Raw genomic sequence first — 19,573 nt, forward strand, 5'->3', positions numbered from 1 at the left:
CTGTATAATAAAATTAAAATTATGTTAGTCATAGTCAATCAATAAATCTTATAAGATAAATAATCCAAAATGAGCTTTAGAATTAATTGTTTAAACAATAAATCAATACATTAAAGGTATTTGTTATTAAGAATACCTGTGAAAGCAAACAGATAGCCAAACGATGAAGCAAGGGGGTCCCTGTACCATATTGTATCCAGAAGTCGATGGGTCCAAGTTGTTGTCTGTTGTATGCACAATCTTCATTTGCAAAGTGGTCTTCTGATCTCAAATACTTTCCTAGCTCAAACCGTAAAGCAGTGCGATCCTGACGATCGTAACACCTACTTATAAAAGTGTTCCAGTTTTGCATAACCTCTACATCTGACGATGGTTTCTTATGAAACCATTTAGGATTGAGTAAAAATGCAATTGAATGAAGAGGGCTATGAAGCATTTTCCACCTTGTCAGACTAAGTTCCCACACTTCATTTCTGGTGTCTTTGTCAATCCTAGAATTTTCATCTTCCATTATGTCATGAATCTTCTCTCTCATTTGATCCATGCTCTCAAAGACATCCCCTAAGCATGGTTGATCACTATCAAATATGCGAAGGGTGGAAACAATAGGTGTAATAAGGGTGACAATATCCTCCACTCTCCTCCAAAAATTCTCTGAAGAAAGACCAATAATGATGTCCTCAACTTTTAGGCCATCCCCAGTATGAGAACCCTTCCACCTTTGCCAATCCATTGATACCACCATCTCTCTCAAAGATTGATGCATTTTAATAAGGCGTTGAAGCATAATGAAAGCAGATGCAAATCTAGTCTCGGCACATCGAAGAAGCTGAAGTTTTGCATATTTCCTATAAATTGCTATGGATGCTGCATGATTAATAATAAAGTGTTGTAGCATCTTTGCTTCAGTTATAGTTTTATCAACCCATGCAATGTTATTAATATCTTTCAGGAGCAAATTCAAGCAATGCACAGAGCAAGGAGTCCAAAAAATTGTTGGATATTCATCCTCAATCAACCCACCAGCAAGGATATTGTTTGAGGCACTATCTGTAACAATTTGGACCACGTTTTCTCTACCAACCTCCTCTATTGCCTCTTTGAGGAGACCTGTTAGATATGGACCATCTTTTGTCTTTCCTGTAGTATCATAGGATTTTAAAAACAAAACTCCTTTTGGGCTCGAAACCAAAATATTGATAAGGGGACGATGGTTAACATCTGTCCAACCATCTGAGACAATGGAGACCCCAGATTCCTTCCAACTATCTCTAATGTCTTGAAGTCTAGCTTCAACCCGAGCCCTCTCTTCAGATAACACGGTTGTCCTCATCTTTTCATAACTAGGAGGCTTGTAACCTTTAGGAGCATTGCTAACTAGATCCCTTACCATTTCTTTCCAATAAGGAGACCTACAAACATTAAAAGATATGCCATTTGCAAAAAAAAATCGTCCAATGGATGCATCGAGATTTCCCCTTCCTTTTACATCCCATAAGTTTTGAAGGTGAGAAACAGAAACTTGATGTTGAGAATAAGAGTGTGGACCACCAATTGTCAATCCACTAGGATTGTTGTTAGCTTGAACTAAACCTTCAACAATATGTCTAAGCTTTTCAAGTTCATTAAATTGCTTAATTAGAGAAGCTTTTTCTGTTTTAGGTACACTGTCACATAAAGCTGATTGTTCTTTTTTCCCCATTCCAAGTAAATGCCATCGAACTCTTCCTACATTCCCCGTTTTTTGTTTTTTACAATAAGGGCACAACCAAACCTTTGAACCAGATGATCCACTTGATCCTCCACTATAAGATTGAGTGCATTTCACAGCTGCCCATAACCTTGCCTCAAAGGCTTTTTTTGCTTCTTGATATTCTTTGCTTTGGATTTTTTTGGATGCCTCTATGGAAGATTTCTGTTGGGAAAGGGGCGGTCTACTTTGTGACATTGGTGAACTTTCTTCCATTGCAATGAGAAATGAGTGAAATAAAAAATAAATGATTCTCCTCTGCAACCAATTTTAATCTGCACAATTTATATTTGAAAATTAGTTACAGAAAATAAAATTAAAAAATTGACACCTAATTAGAAAAATATAATTAACTAAAAATTTGAAGAGAAAATCAAAGAAAATTTTGGAAAACTTAAACAAAATAAAATTATTTATCTTTTTTCAAATTTTCAAACATCTAAATCACCTTACTTCGAGCATTGGAGGGACTAGCTCGAGAGAAAAGGACTAGCTCCTGATCTCATTCATTTTACAAAATCCCATGATACATGGCTTCAGTGATATTTTAATAACTTATAACTACTTGTTCCATAACTCTCTCTCTCTCTCTAAATATATGTGTGTGTGGGGCTATGCACTAGCAATAATTAGGTATGTTGATTGGTAACATTGAGTTCTCCTATTGATTTTTCCTTTTTACTCAAATACGAGTTGGATATTATATTAAAATAATAGATATTATATAATTTCAAAGTAAAATTCCTAATAATAATTCTCATCACTTTATTTAATTATATTTATTTTAAGTTTTCCAAATTAAAAATCTATTTACAAAACTTCTAAATCTTCACAACATTTGTGAAAATTTTTCAAATATAAAATACCATTAAAAAAAACGTAATTGGAAAAAATCTCTAACCTAGTGGAATTTTAAGCATAGCCAAAAAAGTGTTGGGGCAAAATGGTCAACAATAGCCCACAATCTTATAAATAAATTATTTGGTAATTGTGACTATTGATCTTTACTAACTATGATTGATTGAGCTGCTTAGAGTAAGCTTTCACGATTTTGGTCTTCGACTTAATGGATGCAATCTACAGTTTTTTCATTAACTTCTCACTCAGTTACAAAGAATGAATCCGCCATAGTAAGGTTTGATAATTTTGGTTAATTTTCACTGCCTTACGATTAACGGATCACAATGCAATCCATATTTTGCTTTATATTTTATTTATTGTAAATATAGTAATATTTTTCCCAAAAATTGTGAAAAGACATATTCAGTGACACTTCCAAACAACAATAACAATTTTTTTTACATCTAATATACAAGTAAAAATAAATATGAAACATCACACAAATCCCAATCTTAAAAAAAAAAACTATCATAGAAAATTTACTTCATAATCAAAATTCCCCGTCAAATTTATATCAGGTATGGAGAAGTTCACTTGCAATCCTGTTCCGACTTAGATTTCTACGATTTTATTTCTATTTGTTTTCTGTCTCCCGGATAGCTTCTCCATTTTCCTATGTAAAGTCAGATTCGTTGACAATTTCCCATCAACTCCATACCTATTTACATCCTCAGCATTTCGGATTATCTCTGTACATGCTGGAATCTTTGAAGCTTATCTTGTAATTTCCTAAACAAACGTTCGTCTTTAGCCTCCTTGATGAATTATAAAGAAAAATTCGTGTTATTTGCATGCTTTTATGTGTGAAACTATGTTTGATCTCCAAGTTGAAGGGTTCATTGAAATAATTCATTCTTGTTAAAAATGAATTACATTTCGCAGATTCTCCTGCCAAAAGAGCAACCTTAATACCTTCCATTCTTCTTCAACTGTAATATAATGCTCTTCCAGAGGATCTGTCTCTTATATTTCACTTAAATTGGAAAAAATTTAAGCAGTTTTTTTTTTCAATGTATTGAACCTTCAAGCATTTTATCTAATTTATATAAATAAATTCGATTCTATAGAAATTTATGTGATTTTTCGGATCTTTTTGCATTTCGGTTTACAGAAAACCAATTGAGGAATGTTAACGATTAAATTTTCCAAGAAATTTCTCTGTATCAAGTTTCATTTTAACAGATGTTCTTTTGCATTTTAATTGTGAAGCAGCAGATTGACAAAATGAATGATCTTTTCTCGAGATCCTTCAAAAACTATGCGAATCTTAAGGAGGATTCCAGAAAGGATTTAGAGGCGGGGTATGATGTGGAAATGGTAGGCATTAACGAAGAAAAAAACCTAGGACAATTCTTTGAGGAAGTTGAGGATGTGAAAAATGATATGGAATCGGTGGAAGGACTGTCAAGGAAGCTGCAAGCTTCACATGAAGAAAGCAAAACCATCCACAACGCGAAAACCATAAAGAATTTGAGAGACACGATGGATAAAGATGTGGAAGCAGTATTAAAAAAATCTAAGTTGATTAAAGGGAAGCTTGAAGCTCTTGATAAGGCCAATATTGCAAGCAGGAGACTACCAGGCTCAGACCTAATGCTCTTGGAGTTTTCTTTCGTTTGTTCCCTGTTTCCCGGATATTGCCAAGCTCGGTACAGTGAATGCCCTGTTCTGTCTATTTCCGTTTCGATTTTTTAGCTAGATCTCACTTTTAGTTTCAAAACTACCTACACTGCAGGTTGGAAACAAGGATCATGAATGAAAATTAAGGTACTTATCAAAACCTCTCTGGAATGGGCATCACCATGCAAAGTTCAAACGGCTGGTTGAAATCCAACCTGTTAATGGATAACAGTTCCAATGCTTATCCATTGTTCCGCCCCTTTCTAAGCAGTATAAGCAAATATGCCATAATTTTATCGCACTCTCAAGTTGAATTAAATAAACCGAGATACAGAGCATGACCCGGCGTATATTTAAGATCACTGATATTGCAAATAGTTTTAACATCACGCATGACATCTCATTAAAAAAAACCAGAGATTGAAGTTCTTAGGCAGTACCTTTTGACAATAGAACTGACAATGCTGTTGAAGATAACTCAACGGGGGCCTGAAGCTGCTTGGCTCTGATCTGTGCCTTGCTTGTGCCTGGCTTGCATCTGAGTAATGATGGGTTCGCTCTGGTCTTCTGCTTAAATCCTTGACAACTGGTGTTTTTCTTTGACAGCGCTCTCTGTTCTCTCAAAAATACAACAGTTTTTTCTTCAGCTGTCGCTCACAATACGCTGGAGTGCTTAGGCTTAATTTCCAGAAAACTAATAGTCCACTGCAGCAGACTAACAGTGAACTGCGAATTAAACTGGATTCAACCCTCTGTATCCAAAAAACTAACAATCAATTGCTAATTAAACTCCATTTAACCGACGGTTTGAAAAAATTACATTTAACCCGAGTTCGAAAAAATAAATTTAACTGCAAGTCTATCTGGAAACGGTGAGAAGAAACGGTTTCGTTTCGCGGGAAACTGTTTCTTGCCCGTGGAAACGAAAACGGCCGTTGCAGACGGCGTTTCTAGCTGGGTTGCGTTTCGGTGAAGGTTTCGGCCAGAAACAGCGGATAACGTCCCGTTTCTGGTAACTAGGCAGTATAATGCAGGCTAAGTAGCCAAGGTGCATGGCTGTGGGTCATTAATTGGTAATGGCAACTATTGAGTCTGCTTCATGATCTACACCCTCTAGATCCTGAATCAAGATGCTCTACAGGTTCTCGTCAGCCTTAAGCTGTGGCTCATTTATTTGGTTTGTAACCATAGGTAGCTCCTCAAGGTCATCTCGTTGGATCTTATCATCCACACTTAAAGCATCATTTGTGAATTGGTCCCATTTCTTAGAAGGACATTCCTGGTACCATGGTTTTTTTTCTTTTTCAAAACAGAAACTAGAATAGTTTTGCATTGCTTCAAATCTGTGTTACGAGTGCAGCAATTACTTCTATAATCTATTACAGTGCTTTGATTCGAGGGCTATCCCAGCATATGTTTTCCCAACAATTTTCTCCTATAGGCCCCACAAGATCAAAATTCTGAACGTTTCTAGCATCCATTCTGCTATAACTATAAGCATAAATACGCCAAAATACCTGCAATATTAAACAAAATTTACATACTGTCATCCTAGCACTCTAATCAGGCAACACATGTTCAGACTCAGATTCTCCCTTAGGAGAAGGATAAACGAAGTTCAGATCAAGGACAATAGAAATCTCGTGTCTCACATTGCGGCTTACTTGCAGAATATTTACACGAAATACAAATAGAGTAACTTCTGTATAGCGTACAATATTCCACCCAGGACTGAGGACACTCTTTAACCTCCTTATGTCGCCATTGATACTGTTAGGATATTCCGACACATAGGAAATAGTTAAGTACAACTTGGTCTAGCATAGAGTTAGGTATAGAGTTAAGTAAAGTGTGTTTCTTTACTATGTACATTTTGTAACTTACAATCCGACGGTCACAATATGTAGTGATCCGACGGTTCATTCTCTCCTCGGTATTACCGACACTTGATCCGTGGCTTAACACCCGATTGGTCCATGATCTCTATTTAAAGAGCATGGAGGGTCATTTGTAGGGTAATCCGTCTATGAGAGAAGCATATGTAAATTTTCATTCTTTTATTAATAAATTGCCTGAAGTGGCCGCGTTGGCTCAGGCCGTGGACTGTTTCCCTCTTTGAGGGTTTTAACCACGTCAAAATACTGGTGTATTGATCTGTGATCTGTTTGTGAGCGATGTCCTTTGGTGTTCTGTCTGAGGAACTTACCCTGTAAATTCCTACATGGTATCAGAGCTATTTGAGGGCCGCGTCCGTTGGTGATCCAAATCTGAAGCCGGTAGAACTGCATCCGACTGCCGTTTCCTAGATCTACTATTTCTGACTGCTTTCGGGCCGAGAGGACTGCTCTATTGTGTTGGGAGCATCTGTTCTAGTAAGGAACCCCTTTCGTTTCACGCGAAAAGGTTTCCGGTAGCCCTAGCTGCGTCATTTTTAAGATCTGGAGGTATACAGTGTTTATTTGCAGTTTACAGTTATTTTCTCTCTGTTTATTTCGGTTTTCGGTTTATTTAGCTTTTTTTTTTATTACCGGATCTATACCTTACATTTCTGCGTATGCTCTTTGCCCTGCGACTCTGTGCGATATGGGCAAATCAGAAACAGAAATGAAGGATTTTTCTCATGCGTATGCTCTTTTCCGCTGCGCCTTAGTGTGATCTCGGAAAATCAGAAATATTGAGAAAAATATTTAGTTTCCGGCTAAAGCTAACTTTGAGCCGCAAGGTTCGTTTTTGAAAATATCTAGTTTCCGGCTAAAGCTAACTTCGAGCCGCAAGGTTTGTTTTTTTTTGTATGTCCGTGTTGGGTTTTGTGTTTTTTTGTTTTGTAGGGAAAAAGAGCTTTCTCAAAGCAAGCACGCAACCCAAAGCATCAACCCCCCTCTCTCTCTCTCTCTCTCAAACTTTTTGTATAGCTCACTTGGTGCAAAGCTAATTTATGAGAGTAGAGGTCTTGGGTTCAAGTCTCCATTTTGTGGGGGCGGATTTTTCATTTCCGCACATTCCCGCACTTCGTCAGCGACTTCATCAAATTTTCTTCAAAAAGCCATAACTTCTTCATCCGGAAGCCGTTTTCAGAACCGTTTTTTTCGAAACAGCCTAATTTTTCGAGATCTTTCCATTGCAACACTTAGTTTCAGCATATATAGCTTCAGTTTTTTTTAAAAATGGAAAGTCCATGCCAAGTTATTCTTGACAGCACCAACTACTTCCAATGGTGGTCCTACATTGTGGATTTACTTAGAAGTAAAGGTCTTTACAGAATAGCCACAGGCCAAGAGACCAAACCGAAAGATGAAGACAAGGTAGCTAAATGGGAAAATAGACAAGACCAAGCACGTGGGTTGATAGGGATCTCTATTTCTCCAGATCTTAGATTCTATATTGCAGAACTTGATACCCTTGATGAAGCAATGAAACAGATTACTAAAGTCTTTGGAATTAAAAATGAACTTAAAGCCCATGAACTTGAAAATGAATTGCTTACATTGGACCCCAATAATTTTTCTTGCATTGAAGATTTTTTGTCCAAGTTCAAGACCCTTAGACTTCTCTTGGAAGGTGTTAAGGTTAAGAAAGAAGATAATAGCCTTATCTACTCCATTCTTACTAAGTTGGGACCAGCCTATTCTGTGTTTGTTTCCACCTTCCATTCTACAAGAGAAGCCTTCATTTCTCAAGGACAAACCTACAAGTCCCCTTCCTTTGATTCCTTTTGTGATTCTTTAATAAGAGAACAAGAAAAACTCTTACACCTTGGTCTTCTTCATTTTGGAAACTCTTCTAAGAAAGCGTTAGCCGCCCAGCAGCAACCAAATCCAAAGAATCCTAAGAAGTTGTATCCTAAAAAGAATGGTCCTAAACCAAACAAGGGTCTTAAGCAATTTCAGCCTCAAAATGAAAAATCATTTCAACAAAATGATAAGACAAATAAAAACAAAGGGAAGAATACTGATAGACATTGCAACTTTTGTAATCGAGATGGCCACTTAGAATCCAAATGCTTTAAGAAGATGGAAGCCTTGGAAGCAGCAATGAAGAAGCATAACATCCATTTGGAGCACTCTTCAACTTCAACTTCATCTTCAGGAATGGCACTTTCTGCATGTGGTTGTCAAGCATCTCGGTCTGGCTATGCACTAAATGTATCTTCTTCTTCTCATTCTCATGAGTGGCTCATTGATTCTGGAGCTTCTTATCACATGGCCAAAAACAAAGCCATGTTTTCTTCTTTAAATGATTGTAACACCAAAAATATATATGTTGGTGATGATAGATCTCTTAGTGTTGTAGGGACTAGAACTGTTCATCTAGACAATGGTCAGTTTAATGATGTATTATGTGTTCCAACCTTATCCTGCAACCTTCTATCTGTATATCAGATAACCCATTCAGGTGAAGGTAAAATCGTTGAATTTTCACCTCACGATGTTGTAATTAAGGACCTAAGAGATCCTAGACAGATTTTAGCTACTGGCATTGCTGATGATTCTACAAGGTTGTATAAGTTTCACAACTTTGGGTCATCAAATCTTCCCTCAGTATTTGTTGCTCATAATGATGAAGTGAGCAAACTTTGGCATGAGCGATTTGGTCACTTAAACTATCGCTCTCTTCAGAATCTATGTAAAGAAAATATGGTGACAGGTCTTCCAATGGTATCTTGCAGAGATGGTGTTTGTTCCGGATGTGTACTCGGAAAACATCATCGGGACAGTTTTGAAAAACGTGCCTCTTGGCATGCCTTAGCCCCTTTACAGCTCGTGCATAGTGATTTATGTGGTCCACTTCCAGTTGCTTCATTCTCTGGCTACAAGTATTTCTTAACTTTGATTGATGATTTCTCCAGACGCACTTGGGTATACTTCTTAAAACTCAAGAGTGAAGTATTTAACATGTTCTTGGCCTTTAAGGCCTTTGTTGAAAAACAATCTGGACATCAAATTCTTAAGCTAAGATCTGATAATGGCGGAGAATATGTTAAAAACACATTCATCAACTTTTGCACTGAGAATGGAATTCAAATGCAACATACTGTTCCATATACTCCACAACAAAATGGTGTAGCTGAAAGGAAGAATCGCACCTTAAAGGAAATGGCTAATTGTATGCTTCAATCTAAAGGACTTAGTTTTAATTATTGGGCAGAAGCAATTAACTATGCAAATTACATAATAAATCGCACTTCTACTAAGGTTTTAAAGAATATCACTCCCCAAGAAGCATGGAGCTCAATCAAACCAGATGTAAGTCATTTTTGTGTTTTTGGAAGTGAAGCATGGGCCCATATTCCAAATGAGAAACATAAAGCTTTAGAACCTAAGAGTGAAAATGTATTTTTGTTGGATATTCTGAAGATGTCAAAGGATATAGACTTATTCCACTTAAGTCCAAAAATGTTATCATTAGAAGAGATGTAAAGTTTGCTGAAAATATATCGGCCTGCGAGCCTAGTTCGACGGATGTGCCACCTCTCCATATCTCTTGTACTTTTGAAAATATTTCTTCTTCAGATGATGAAAGCGAGGATGAAAATCCTCCCCCACCTTCTCAGGATCCTCCTTCAGCTCCTCAGCTTCCAAAATGGGTCCGCGCTACTCGGGATGCAGCAGGTGATCTTGCCGGTGATCCTACAGATTAGCGACGTACATGTTCTCAGTTCGAGAGAGCCTCTTCTTTACTGGCTCAAGCTTCAGTGAACTATGATCCTGACACCTTTGCAGAAGCTTCAGGCCATCCAGATTGGGAAGCAGCTACGAATGAAGAATATCATTCATTATTGGCAAATGATACATGGGATCTTGTTCCTCTACCAAAGGGACGAAAACTTGTTAGATGCAAATGGGTTTACAGAACCAAGTATGGACCAGATGGGAAAGTTGATAAACATAAAGCTCGTCTTGTTGCTAAGGGTTTTTCACAAGTTGAAGGCATTGACTACACTGAAACCTTCTCCCCTGTTGCCAAAATGAACTCTATCCGCCTTGTTCTTTCCCTTGCTGCTTCTTTCAAATGGGAAGTCCATCAGATGGATGTTAAATCCGCCTTCTTGCATGGGGACTTGCATGAAGAAATCTATATGGAACAACCTATTGGCTTTATACAAACAAACTCCAGCCTTGTATGTCGGCTTAAGAAATCCCTTTATGGTCTCAAGCAAGCTCCTCGAGCTTGGTATGCCAAAATGGATAAATTTCTTTTAGAATCTGGCTTCTCTAGGTGTCATTCTGACAATACTGTCTACACCAAGAAAGTGGGCAAGTCTCTTATCATTCTTGTTCTTTATGTTGATGATCTTATCCTGACTGGTAGTGATCCCAACCTTATAAACCATGTGAAGTCTAGCCTTAAAAGGAAGTTTGAAATGACAGACTTAGGACACTTACATTATTTTCTCGGTCTTCAAGTCTTGCAATCCAAGGAAGGTATTTCCCTTTCTCAGTCCAAGTATGCCTGTGATATTCTACGCCATTTTCACATGGAAGACTGTAAGCCAGCCCCTTCAGTCTGGAGTCAAACTTTCAGTCACTTGTACTTCTCCTGAAGTTGATGCTACCTTATACCGTCAACTTGTAGGAAAACTTTTGTATCTAACCCATACTCGTCCTGACATTTCCTTTGCCGTTGGCCTTGTTGCTCGGTTTATGCAAAACCCACATGAAAGTCATTGGAAAGCAGCTAAAAGAATACTTCGTTATGTTCGAGGTACAGTTCAGTTTGGGATTCATTACAGTGCCGAAGCAGCTCCTCTATTGGTTGGTTTCACTGATTCCGATTGGGCTGGTGACCCTGATGATCGGAAGTCTACTGCAGGTTATGTGTTCACTCTTGGTTCAGGACCTATTACATGGGCTTGCAAGAAACAAGGTGCCATTTCTCTTTCTTCAGCAGAAGCAGAGTATCATGGTGCCGTAGAAGCTAGTAAGGAAGCCTTGTGGCTTCGTTAGATCCTGTCAGAGTTTGGCTTTCAGCAGTAGCATCCGACTACACTTTGGTGTGATAATCAAAGTGCCATTCAGCTATGCAAAGATCCAGTCCAACATCAGCGCAGCAAACACATTGAACTGCACATGCACTTCATCGGAAAGCTCATTCACGACCATGTTCTTGAAGTGCAATATTGTTCAACAGATGATCAAGTTGCAGACATCTTTACAAAGGCTCTCATAGAGGCGAAGTTCACTAAGCTTCGATTTATGGTTGGAGTTCAGGAAGTTGTTACTAAGGGGGGATAGGCTCTAGTGCCTCCTTCCTTCTCCTATTGTGTCATATTTGTAAATCCATCAATCCTATCCCAAGTTGTTCTTAAGGGGGGATGTTAGGATATTCCGACACATAGGAAATAGTTAAGTACAACTTGGTCTAGCATAGAGTTAGGTAAAGTGTGTTTCTTTACTATGTACATTTTGTAACTTACAATCCGACGGTCACGATATGTAGTGATCTGAAGGTTCATTCTCTCCTCGGTATTACCGACACTTGATCCGTGGCTTAACACCCGATTGGTCCATGATCTCTATTTAAAGAGCATGGAGGGTCATTTGTAGGGTAATCCGTCTATGAGAGAAGCATATGTAAATTTTCATTCTTTTACTAATAAATTGCCTGAAGTGGCCGCGTTGGCTCAGGCCGTGGACTGTTTCCCTCTTTGAGGGTTTTAACCACGTCAAAATACTGGTGTATTGATCTGTGATCTGTTTGTGAGCGGTGTCCTTTGGTATTCTGTCTGAGGAACTTACCCTGTAAATTCCTACAGATACCCATTCCAATATCTGATGATTTCAAATTCAAATGATATAGGTCTGATGACTTTACCAACAACACAGAGATTGAAGCTGAGATGGTTTTCATGCATGCAGTAGATTTCCATATAGGAGATAATGTCCTTTCTCCACATTTTCCTCTAATTTTATGCAATTTCTCCAATTATGAACCTACTGGATATGCAAGCTGAAGCAATCGTTGATTGAAATGCCTCCATCCTAGTCTGTTATGGTCCAGACATGGCGCTGCCTTTTACACTCTGTCACTTGTGTTTGGATTGAATTAGGCATCTGCAAGTTCGTGCCTTCTTTCTCCTTCCTGTTCTTCTCCACCACTCTAGCCGCCTGTGACCTCACCCTGGTCGTCATATCCCTGTGCCTCCTTCGTGCCATGGTGTACTTTGATCATCCCATGCATTTCTCGTTGCTTTTCCCTTAACTGCAGTGCGCAGGCGGCATTTCTTCCACCCTGTCCCTCTCACACTTACCATTTTGTGCACATGCTCTGATTGCAAGGAGGGTGCCATTTGGCACTTCCTCCCAAGTGCTTTTTTGCCCTTAGATTTGCCAGCTTTAACTATGGGTTATACTTATGACACATTTTAGCCCTGTTCCTTTGTTTGCTAAAGAATTGGCCAGTTGATTAAACTCCCTGAGAATATGATATATTTCAGAAAAGACTCAAAAATTTCTCCTATGTGATTTCTACCGAGAAGAATCTTCTTAATGTAATATGGATCGCAGAAGCCTGAATTCCGAAAATATTTCATAGTGTTCAAATTGATTAAGGAGCCCCAATATTTTTTTCCCCAGGGCTTTTAGATGGAGATCCTTCAATAACGCTTTCTTAATGAGGCTTTGAATGATAATCTGGGAGTCTCTAATGATTGTTATTCATTGAATCCTGTGTTGTTTGGCTAGAATCAATCCTTGGAGCAGAGCATATGCTTCTGCTAGGTTATTTGATCTCCTCCCTAACCCCCAAGAAAAGGTGAAATCTATTGTTTCATCAGGGTGAACGATAGCCCCTCTCGCTCCAGTGACCCCTGGATTTTGCTTTGAAGCTCCATCAAAGCACATAATATAACCAGTTCTGGTTGCTAGCCATTGTTTGTGTTTAGATTGTGAGCACCTGATTTTCCAAGCAGGCTTACCAGCACAATTATTGACTTGAGCAAGATCCTAACTTGTAGAGGATTTGATAAAAAAGGATATCCAACTATTTTGTGGTCCATCCAGTCCACTAAGGCTGGAGGTAGAATCACTCCTCGAATTCTAGTGCTCTCCTAGCAGAGATAATGCTCTGAGGGCAACTTCCTGTGTGTGGAATTGTAGGTTTTCAAATATGATTTTGTTCCTTGTTACCAAATCTTCCAGCATATGCTACGTGCCTAAGCAAAAACACAACTGTTGTAATATGGCTGTTACAGGTGAAGTAAACTGCTGAAAATAACTACACAACAGCCATAATTATATTCAAAACTCCCACTAAGATGAGATCGACCTCCTCTAAAAATATCATCTCATGTGTTCCCCATAAATTCTCCATGATTTCTCATGACAAGTGAATTTACCTTAAATAAAATTTCCAGAGCAAACTCGTCCAATAATAAATTATCCTTTTTTCATGCACACTAAATGAGGAGGTTGCCTTCTCTAAAAATAATCATCACTTTGTTTCCAAAGTTAGCAAGAAGGAATCATTTGACGTCGATGCCCTTCTTTGCCAAAAAATAATTTTTGAGTCATCCACTAAAAATAGAATTGAAGCATGCAATCAATCTGCTGATTTTACTGAAGGAGGCAGCTGTGGTTTCCTTGAGAATGATGCTGCCACATGTCACATTGGAACCAAGAGAATGGTGCTGCCACATGTCACACTGGAACTGTGAACATGATGTTCTCGCCTGCCAATAATAAGCATGATAAAAATAGCAGTCCAACTCCTAAAAGGAAAGATAAAAAATGTAAGGAACTAATAGGATATCGTTTCCAAATATAGCACGTTTAAAAGTAGGCACTGCTAAAAATAGTAGCATCTTGCATGTCAATGAAATTAGGCTCGTCGGATTCAATTTTCTGAAAGGAATCCCAATCTATGCTCAGAATTGTCATATGAGCCCTGATGTGGTGGTTAGTTTTGACTTGAAGACGATGAGAAACAACCCAAAACTGTCTGAGAAGGAGGATCTGAAAAGCATGCACGTAGTGCTAAATCGTGGAGGGGGGGGTGGGGGCGGGGGCGCAAAGTTGCAAACAATAAGGCTTCTCAGCTCCAAGAAGTGCTCTGCGTAGAAAGCCATCGTGGGTCATGGTCCAGTTGGAGGATCAACCCATGTAATTTGAAATCTGTCTGATGATGCCCTCTTTGATGATCCTATTCAATTTACGCTTATTCAGCAGGAGTTAATCAGGGGCATCAAGAGAGTATTTGAATGGGGGAGATGGTTGATCAAGATACTAGCCAAATGAAGTAGTTAGGGGGCCTTGACAAACCAGTATCGAGCTTGACCAGAGGTAAGAGATGTGGCTATGACCTCCAAAGAGCAGTAGGTGAGATAACGGTAGTGGTGTTTGATTGCTGAGAAATCTTGAAATCATTGAACTTTCATCAGTTGTCACAAAAATATTTTGACCAAAATATGAGGAAGTTTACATAGCATAGTTTATAATTTCTAGTCAAAGGTGTTGGACAAACTTTATATGTCCAGACTCCATATACTATTCAACAGTCAACTTCTTTTGAAATACTGAAATTTCTCCCTTGATTTCTATTGTGCTTACCCCCATGAATTTAATATTACTCATTCATCTTTCATGTTGAGTTTCTTTTGATATGATAATAATGAGGAGTCTGCTATCAGTGTTTTATGTATAAATTTGAAACAAACAGCTGGTTATGATTAAGGAGAGTGCTATTCCTGTTCTTAATTGTCCGATTAGATTATCATAGATTATGTAAAATAGTGATGAGCAGTTCAGTTGATATTGGCATGTTATGGAGATAAATTGGAACTATTTAAGCTTCCAATAGTAAGTACCTTAAGCTTACCGAGAAAAAGTTGGGTTTGTACAACTTATTAGAGAGTCCTGAGTTGTTTTTGTTTTATGCTGTTGAGCAGTTGTGGCTACTGTTGCAATTGGGAATGGGGATTGATGTTACCTGGACCATTTTATTTGGGGTTCTCACCATCTTGGTTGCCAGTGCACTTGAGACAACGGAAGAAAGGATATATTGAGAATAAATTACCTTTATTGGCAAGGTATGTCTGAATCAGTTGGTTTTAACTTTTGATTAAGCTTTGTTTTCTACTGACAATTCCTCATGCAAAATCTTCTTGGAAGGATTCTTTTATTTCAGCGCAGTTGTCTTCTTTTCTTCCAAAGTATAAGTTTTATTATCTGAATCCATTTCTTTAACCATTTTTGTAATATTTTGCCCTGTCTGCATGTAGTGGCACCTATAAAATGATTCAAGTCAGTTATTCTTGAAATGCCTTTTCACATCTCTATTTTACAGAATGCCTCCTTTCCATGTGCATATTTTCCCCATTAATGTGCTTTTGACAATTAAACAAAGGTTCTATGGAGCAGGAAACTTTGTTGGCGAAAGGTTACTATGTCTACCTGCATGTCTGTTGTTCTTCATTCATTCTTTTTGGTCTGAAAAGATGCTTGATATCTAAGAAACTGGATTCGACCTCCCTGTCCCCCCCTCCCCTTGTGTCCAGAATCCCATGTGTCGGACACGATTCTTGAGGGACACGTATCCAATTCATGGCTCGAGCGTGTCCTGGCACGTGGGATTCACCCGGCATGCGAATCGAACTTGCTTGACCAGCGTGTCCTGATCTTGGGACACACGTCCCTTTGAAAAGTGGTGCATGGCTTTAAAAGCCCAATTTGGGCCAATTTCTCCTTCATTCCTGTGTGTCTCTCTTGCTGTGGGTGTGTGGGAGTGACTAGAAAAGGGTTTGGGAGCATTTTGGAGGTGATTCAAGCAACAAGTAAGTGCATTTTACTTCTATTTTTTTTGTTTTTGTTTGGTACAACAGTTTTCTTGCCCATTTTGTAGCATTCATGGCTCAATCAAGGGCAATAGGGAAGGGGAAAAAGAAGGGGAAGAATGTCCCCATTGGTGATGCCCCTCCCGTTCCAATCTAAGTTGCACTGAAATGGATACGACAAATTTTCAAAAAATCTGGATACGATACGGCAAGGAAATGACATACACACAAAGATATATATATATATATATATATATATTACCATTTATCTTTTAGAATCTAGAATCTATATCTAAAAATACATAATCATCGTCATGAATTCAACGTATTATCATCATCATTAGTAATGTAATCAGAAATGCTACAACCTTCGTGCTTTTGGGTCCAACTCCTTCAAAGAACGTGTCATGCATGGCAAATGATATCTATCTTCCTTGCATGACAATTAAAAGGCCCATGGGATCGTTGGGATATTCCGTCAAGACCTATTTCAGCATTTCAATCTTCTCAATGTCAATTTGGTCTCTTGACTATATGCAGGCACAAGATTGGCTAGAGAAGATTTGTTATATTGGAGAGATTTATGAAATCAAGAGCAAAATCAATGATAATTAACAAAACCTTAACCAAAATGAAAATTAATCACTCAAATAAATCTCTTTACAAAGACATTCATCAAACCCTTTTATTTGCGTTTTTGAACATCTATCGTTTTCTTAGCAAGAATCCTTGATAAATATATGGAGTGTCGTCGTTTTTAAAGATTTAGAAGAGAATTTATGACACTGTGTTTATAGTGAGTTTATTTGCAAATCTGATTTCTTCATTTTTATGAGCTATTTATGGCTATACAAATTTTCACGCTTTTTAACATTTTAAGGGTGGATTCCAATCACAATTTTCCTGGATCCGTTTCTGGAAATCCGGAAACGAATCCAAAAAAATTTAAATCCTTTGGAAACGTATCCAATTCCAAATCTAAAGTTTCCAATTTTTTGAAATGGCACAAAAATGTTTTTACAACGTTTCGGACAAGAATTGTATCTGTTTCTGTATCAGAAACGGGGATCCGCTTTTCCGACAAATTCTTCAGGGATTTCCGGTAACTTAGTATTCAATATTCATTGTTCAAAAGTTTAAAACACCATCATAAATTACATTTACATATCATCAAATATGTCTTCATTCATGTCACTAAGAACCACATCCTCTCCAGGAGTGGGAGCATTGCTTCCATGTCCACTTGAAGATCCAACTATTGGTGCCTCCTCATCAAACAAAGTCATATGAGACCTGGCATTCAACGTCATATCCAAGTCAGACAACTCTGGTTCCACATCCCATAGTTTGGTGGGCCCAAATTTGTATTCGTCTCTCTTGTGTGACAAAAGGTGAAGGTTCGAATGAACATACACTAGTTCCTCAGCCTTCTTGGAGCCCAATCTGTTTCGCTTCACTGAATGGATGAAGCCATATGTACTCCAGTTCCTTTTTGCTGAAGAGGAACTAGCAACCTGTGACAAGATCCTGATGGCCAATTTTTGGATATGTGGAAGTTCCCCACCATAGTAGTTCCACCAATCAATTGGACTTAATCTGGTCTTGTCCTGCATACAATCAATATCAACACCCCAACCCTCTGATCCCACAAAATGAGCAAACTTTGAACGAATTCGAATCCCAATTTCAAGATCTACAAAAAGCTTTCTAAAAACTTTTTTAAATCCTTGTGAGACTTCTGGGTCTTTGTTTGGTGTGGTTCTTTCTGGATCACTTAGCAACTCTGCAGCATAATATTTTGGATTCACTGCATAGGCCAAAAGGTGCAATGGGGTGGTCATCTTGTTCCACCTTTTGGTCAATATATCTTTTACTTCTCTATAAAAAAATTCATCTAAGTCCTTCTGCTTGGCATTTATAATCACCCTTATCTTCTCTATAATGGAATCAATGCCCTCATACACCTCTCCCAAATTAGGCATATCTGTGTCAAATAGGCAGAGAAAATCCCCAATTGGCTTAGTAAATGCCAAGAGGTACTCCACCCTGTTTCACCATTCATCATCAACAACCAACCTTTTCACTGCTTGTACTCTTTCATATTGGGATTCCAAAGAGAACTGCATACCATTGATTGTAATGCTTCTTTCACCTGCATAAGCCTTGTTAAGACTATGATGTGAGAAGCAAAATGAGTCTCAACAACTTGCAAGTGCCAAATTGCCAATGTTTCAATAAATTAAAAATCATAATTTGATTGAATAACTATTATGATTCACGAATCATGACATTTGAGAATTCAATTTACATATTTGAATTTAGAGTCATTGAAATTATAATTTATGAAATAAACTTTAAAGTTTAGGTACTTTTAGGAACTCCAACTTCGCAAATTCCTTGTAGATGCCTTGGGACATATGGTAGTTTGTGATGAAGGCTTGAATTTCTTTTGCCTCATCAAAAATAACTCGAATCCACTCAATTTACTTCCCCATCTTGCTCAACATGAGGTTCAATGAATGTATAACACAAGGGGTCGAAAAGATGTGCTGATATTTGCCTTCAATAATTAGGCATGCTACTCTACACACCGTTGCATTATCAGTAATTACCTAGACAACATTTTCTGGCCCCACCAATTTAATTGCTTCAATCAAGATGTCATCAATGAATTGAGAATCTTTCATTTTCCCCTCACAATCCACTGCCTTAAAAACATTGCCCCCTTTGGGCTCTAAGCAATCACATTGATCAAAGGCTTATTCCTTTGAACTTTTGTTAAATCTTTTGTAGGGTTATATTGTTCTTTGCTTTAGATAATTGCATTACATCTTTTATCATTCACATATACATTGAATTTACCCCACAACATCATAACACCATTATATCATATGCAATTATGTAGAAAGAACAATGTCAACAATAATGCAGTGGAACATAAAGGAACAACTAAGAAAAGCAAGCACATAGAGACACCAAGATTTGGTCAAAGACCAGGGAAAAACCCCACAAAGGGGAAAACCCAGAATTCAGTTCTTTTTTTATTAGATTTCATCAATTGTTCAATTGAGATACAAAGTACATCCATAACAAGATTCATCAATATCATCAAAACTCTCAAAACAGTTCACAACTACATTTGTGAACTTAGTGAAATAAGCCTAAGGAAGAGAGAGAGAGAGTTGCTATCACATTACTGGCATCATAAGAAGGATCAACACTGTTCACCGTTATCATCCTCCATGGAGTAAGAGCATTGTCATCATTGGCATATTAAGTCACTGATACACCAGGGGTCATTGCCATTTAGAGTTCTGTTTCATACTGTTATCTAGGGTGTATATCAAAGATATTGTCCAGACCATGCAGTGGTTGCATGGCTATTATTACTGTCATACTTCCAATAAGGTCATTGTCTTGAAGATTCCTGTTACACATCCAATCTGCCAACATATCAAAGGTTGTTTTCACTGTTCACACAAAACTGTAATAGAGGCATTATCTTAGAGGTACTGCCATACATGTAGATCAAGAGC

At 38.0% G+C, this 19,573-nt stretch overlaps 1 protein-coding gene across 2 annotated transcripts in view; it reads left to right on the forward strand.

Annotated features, from left to right (window-relative positions):
* LOC149205410 (uncharacterized) overlaps positions 1-19,573 on the forward strand; it is a 301,500-nt gene that overhangs the window by 2,539 nt on the left and 279,388 nt on the right. For both annotated transcript variants that reach the window (XM_089395056.1, XM_089395055.1), the window contains exon 2: positions 15,153-15,293. In XM_089395056.1, coding sequence (XP_089251182.1) covers positions 15,153-15,293 — 141 coding nt within the window. The remainder of the gene's footprint in view (positions 1-15,152; positions 15,294-19,573) is intronic.

Source organism: Pinus tabuliformis, chromosome 1_2, assembly GCF_031772625.1.
Source record: "Pinus tabuliformis cultivar Carrire ecotype Pingquan chromosome 1_2, CPIR1, whole genome shotgun sequence".
In the NCBI taxonomy this organism is placed as follows: Eukaryota; Viridiplantae; Streptophyta; class Pinopsida; order Pinales; family Pinaceae; genus Pinus; species Pinus tabuliformis.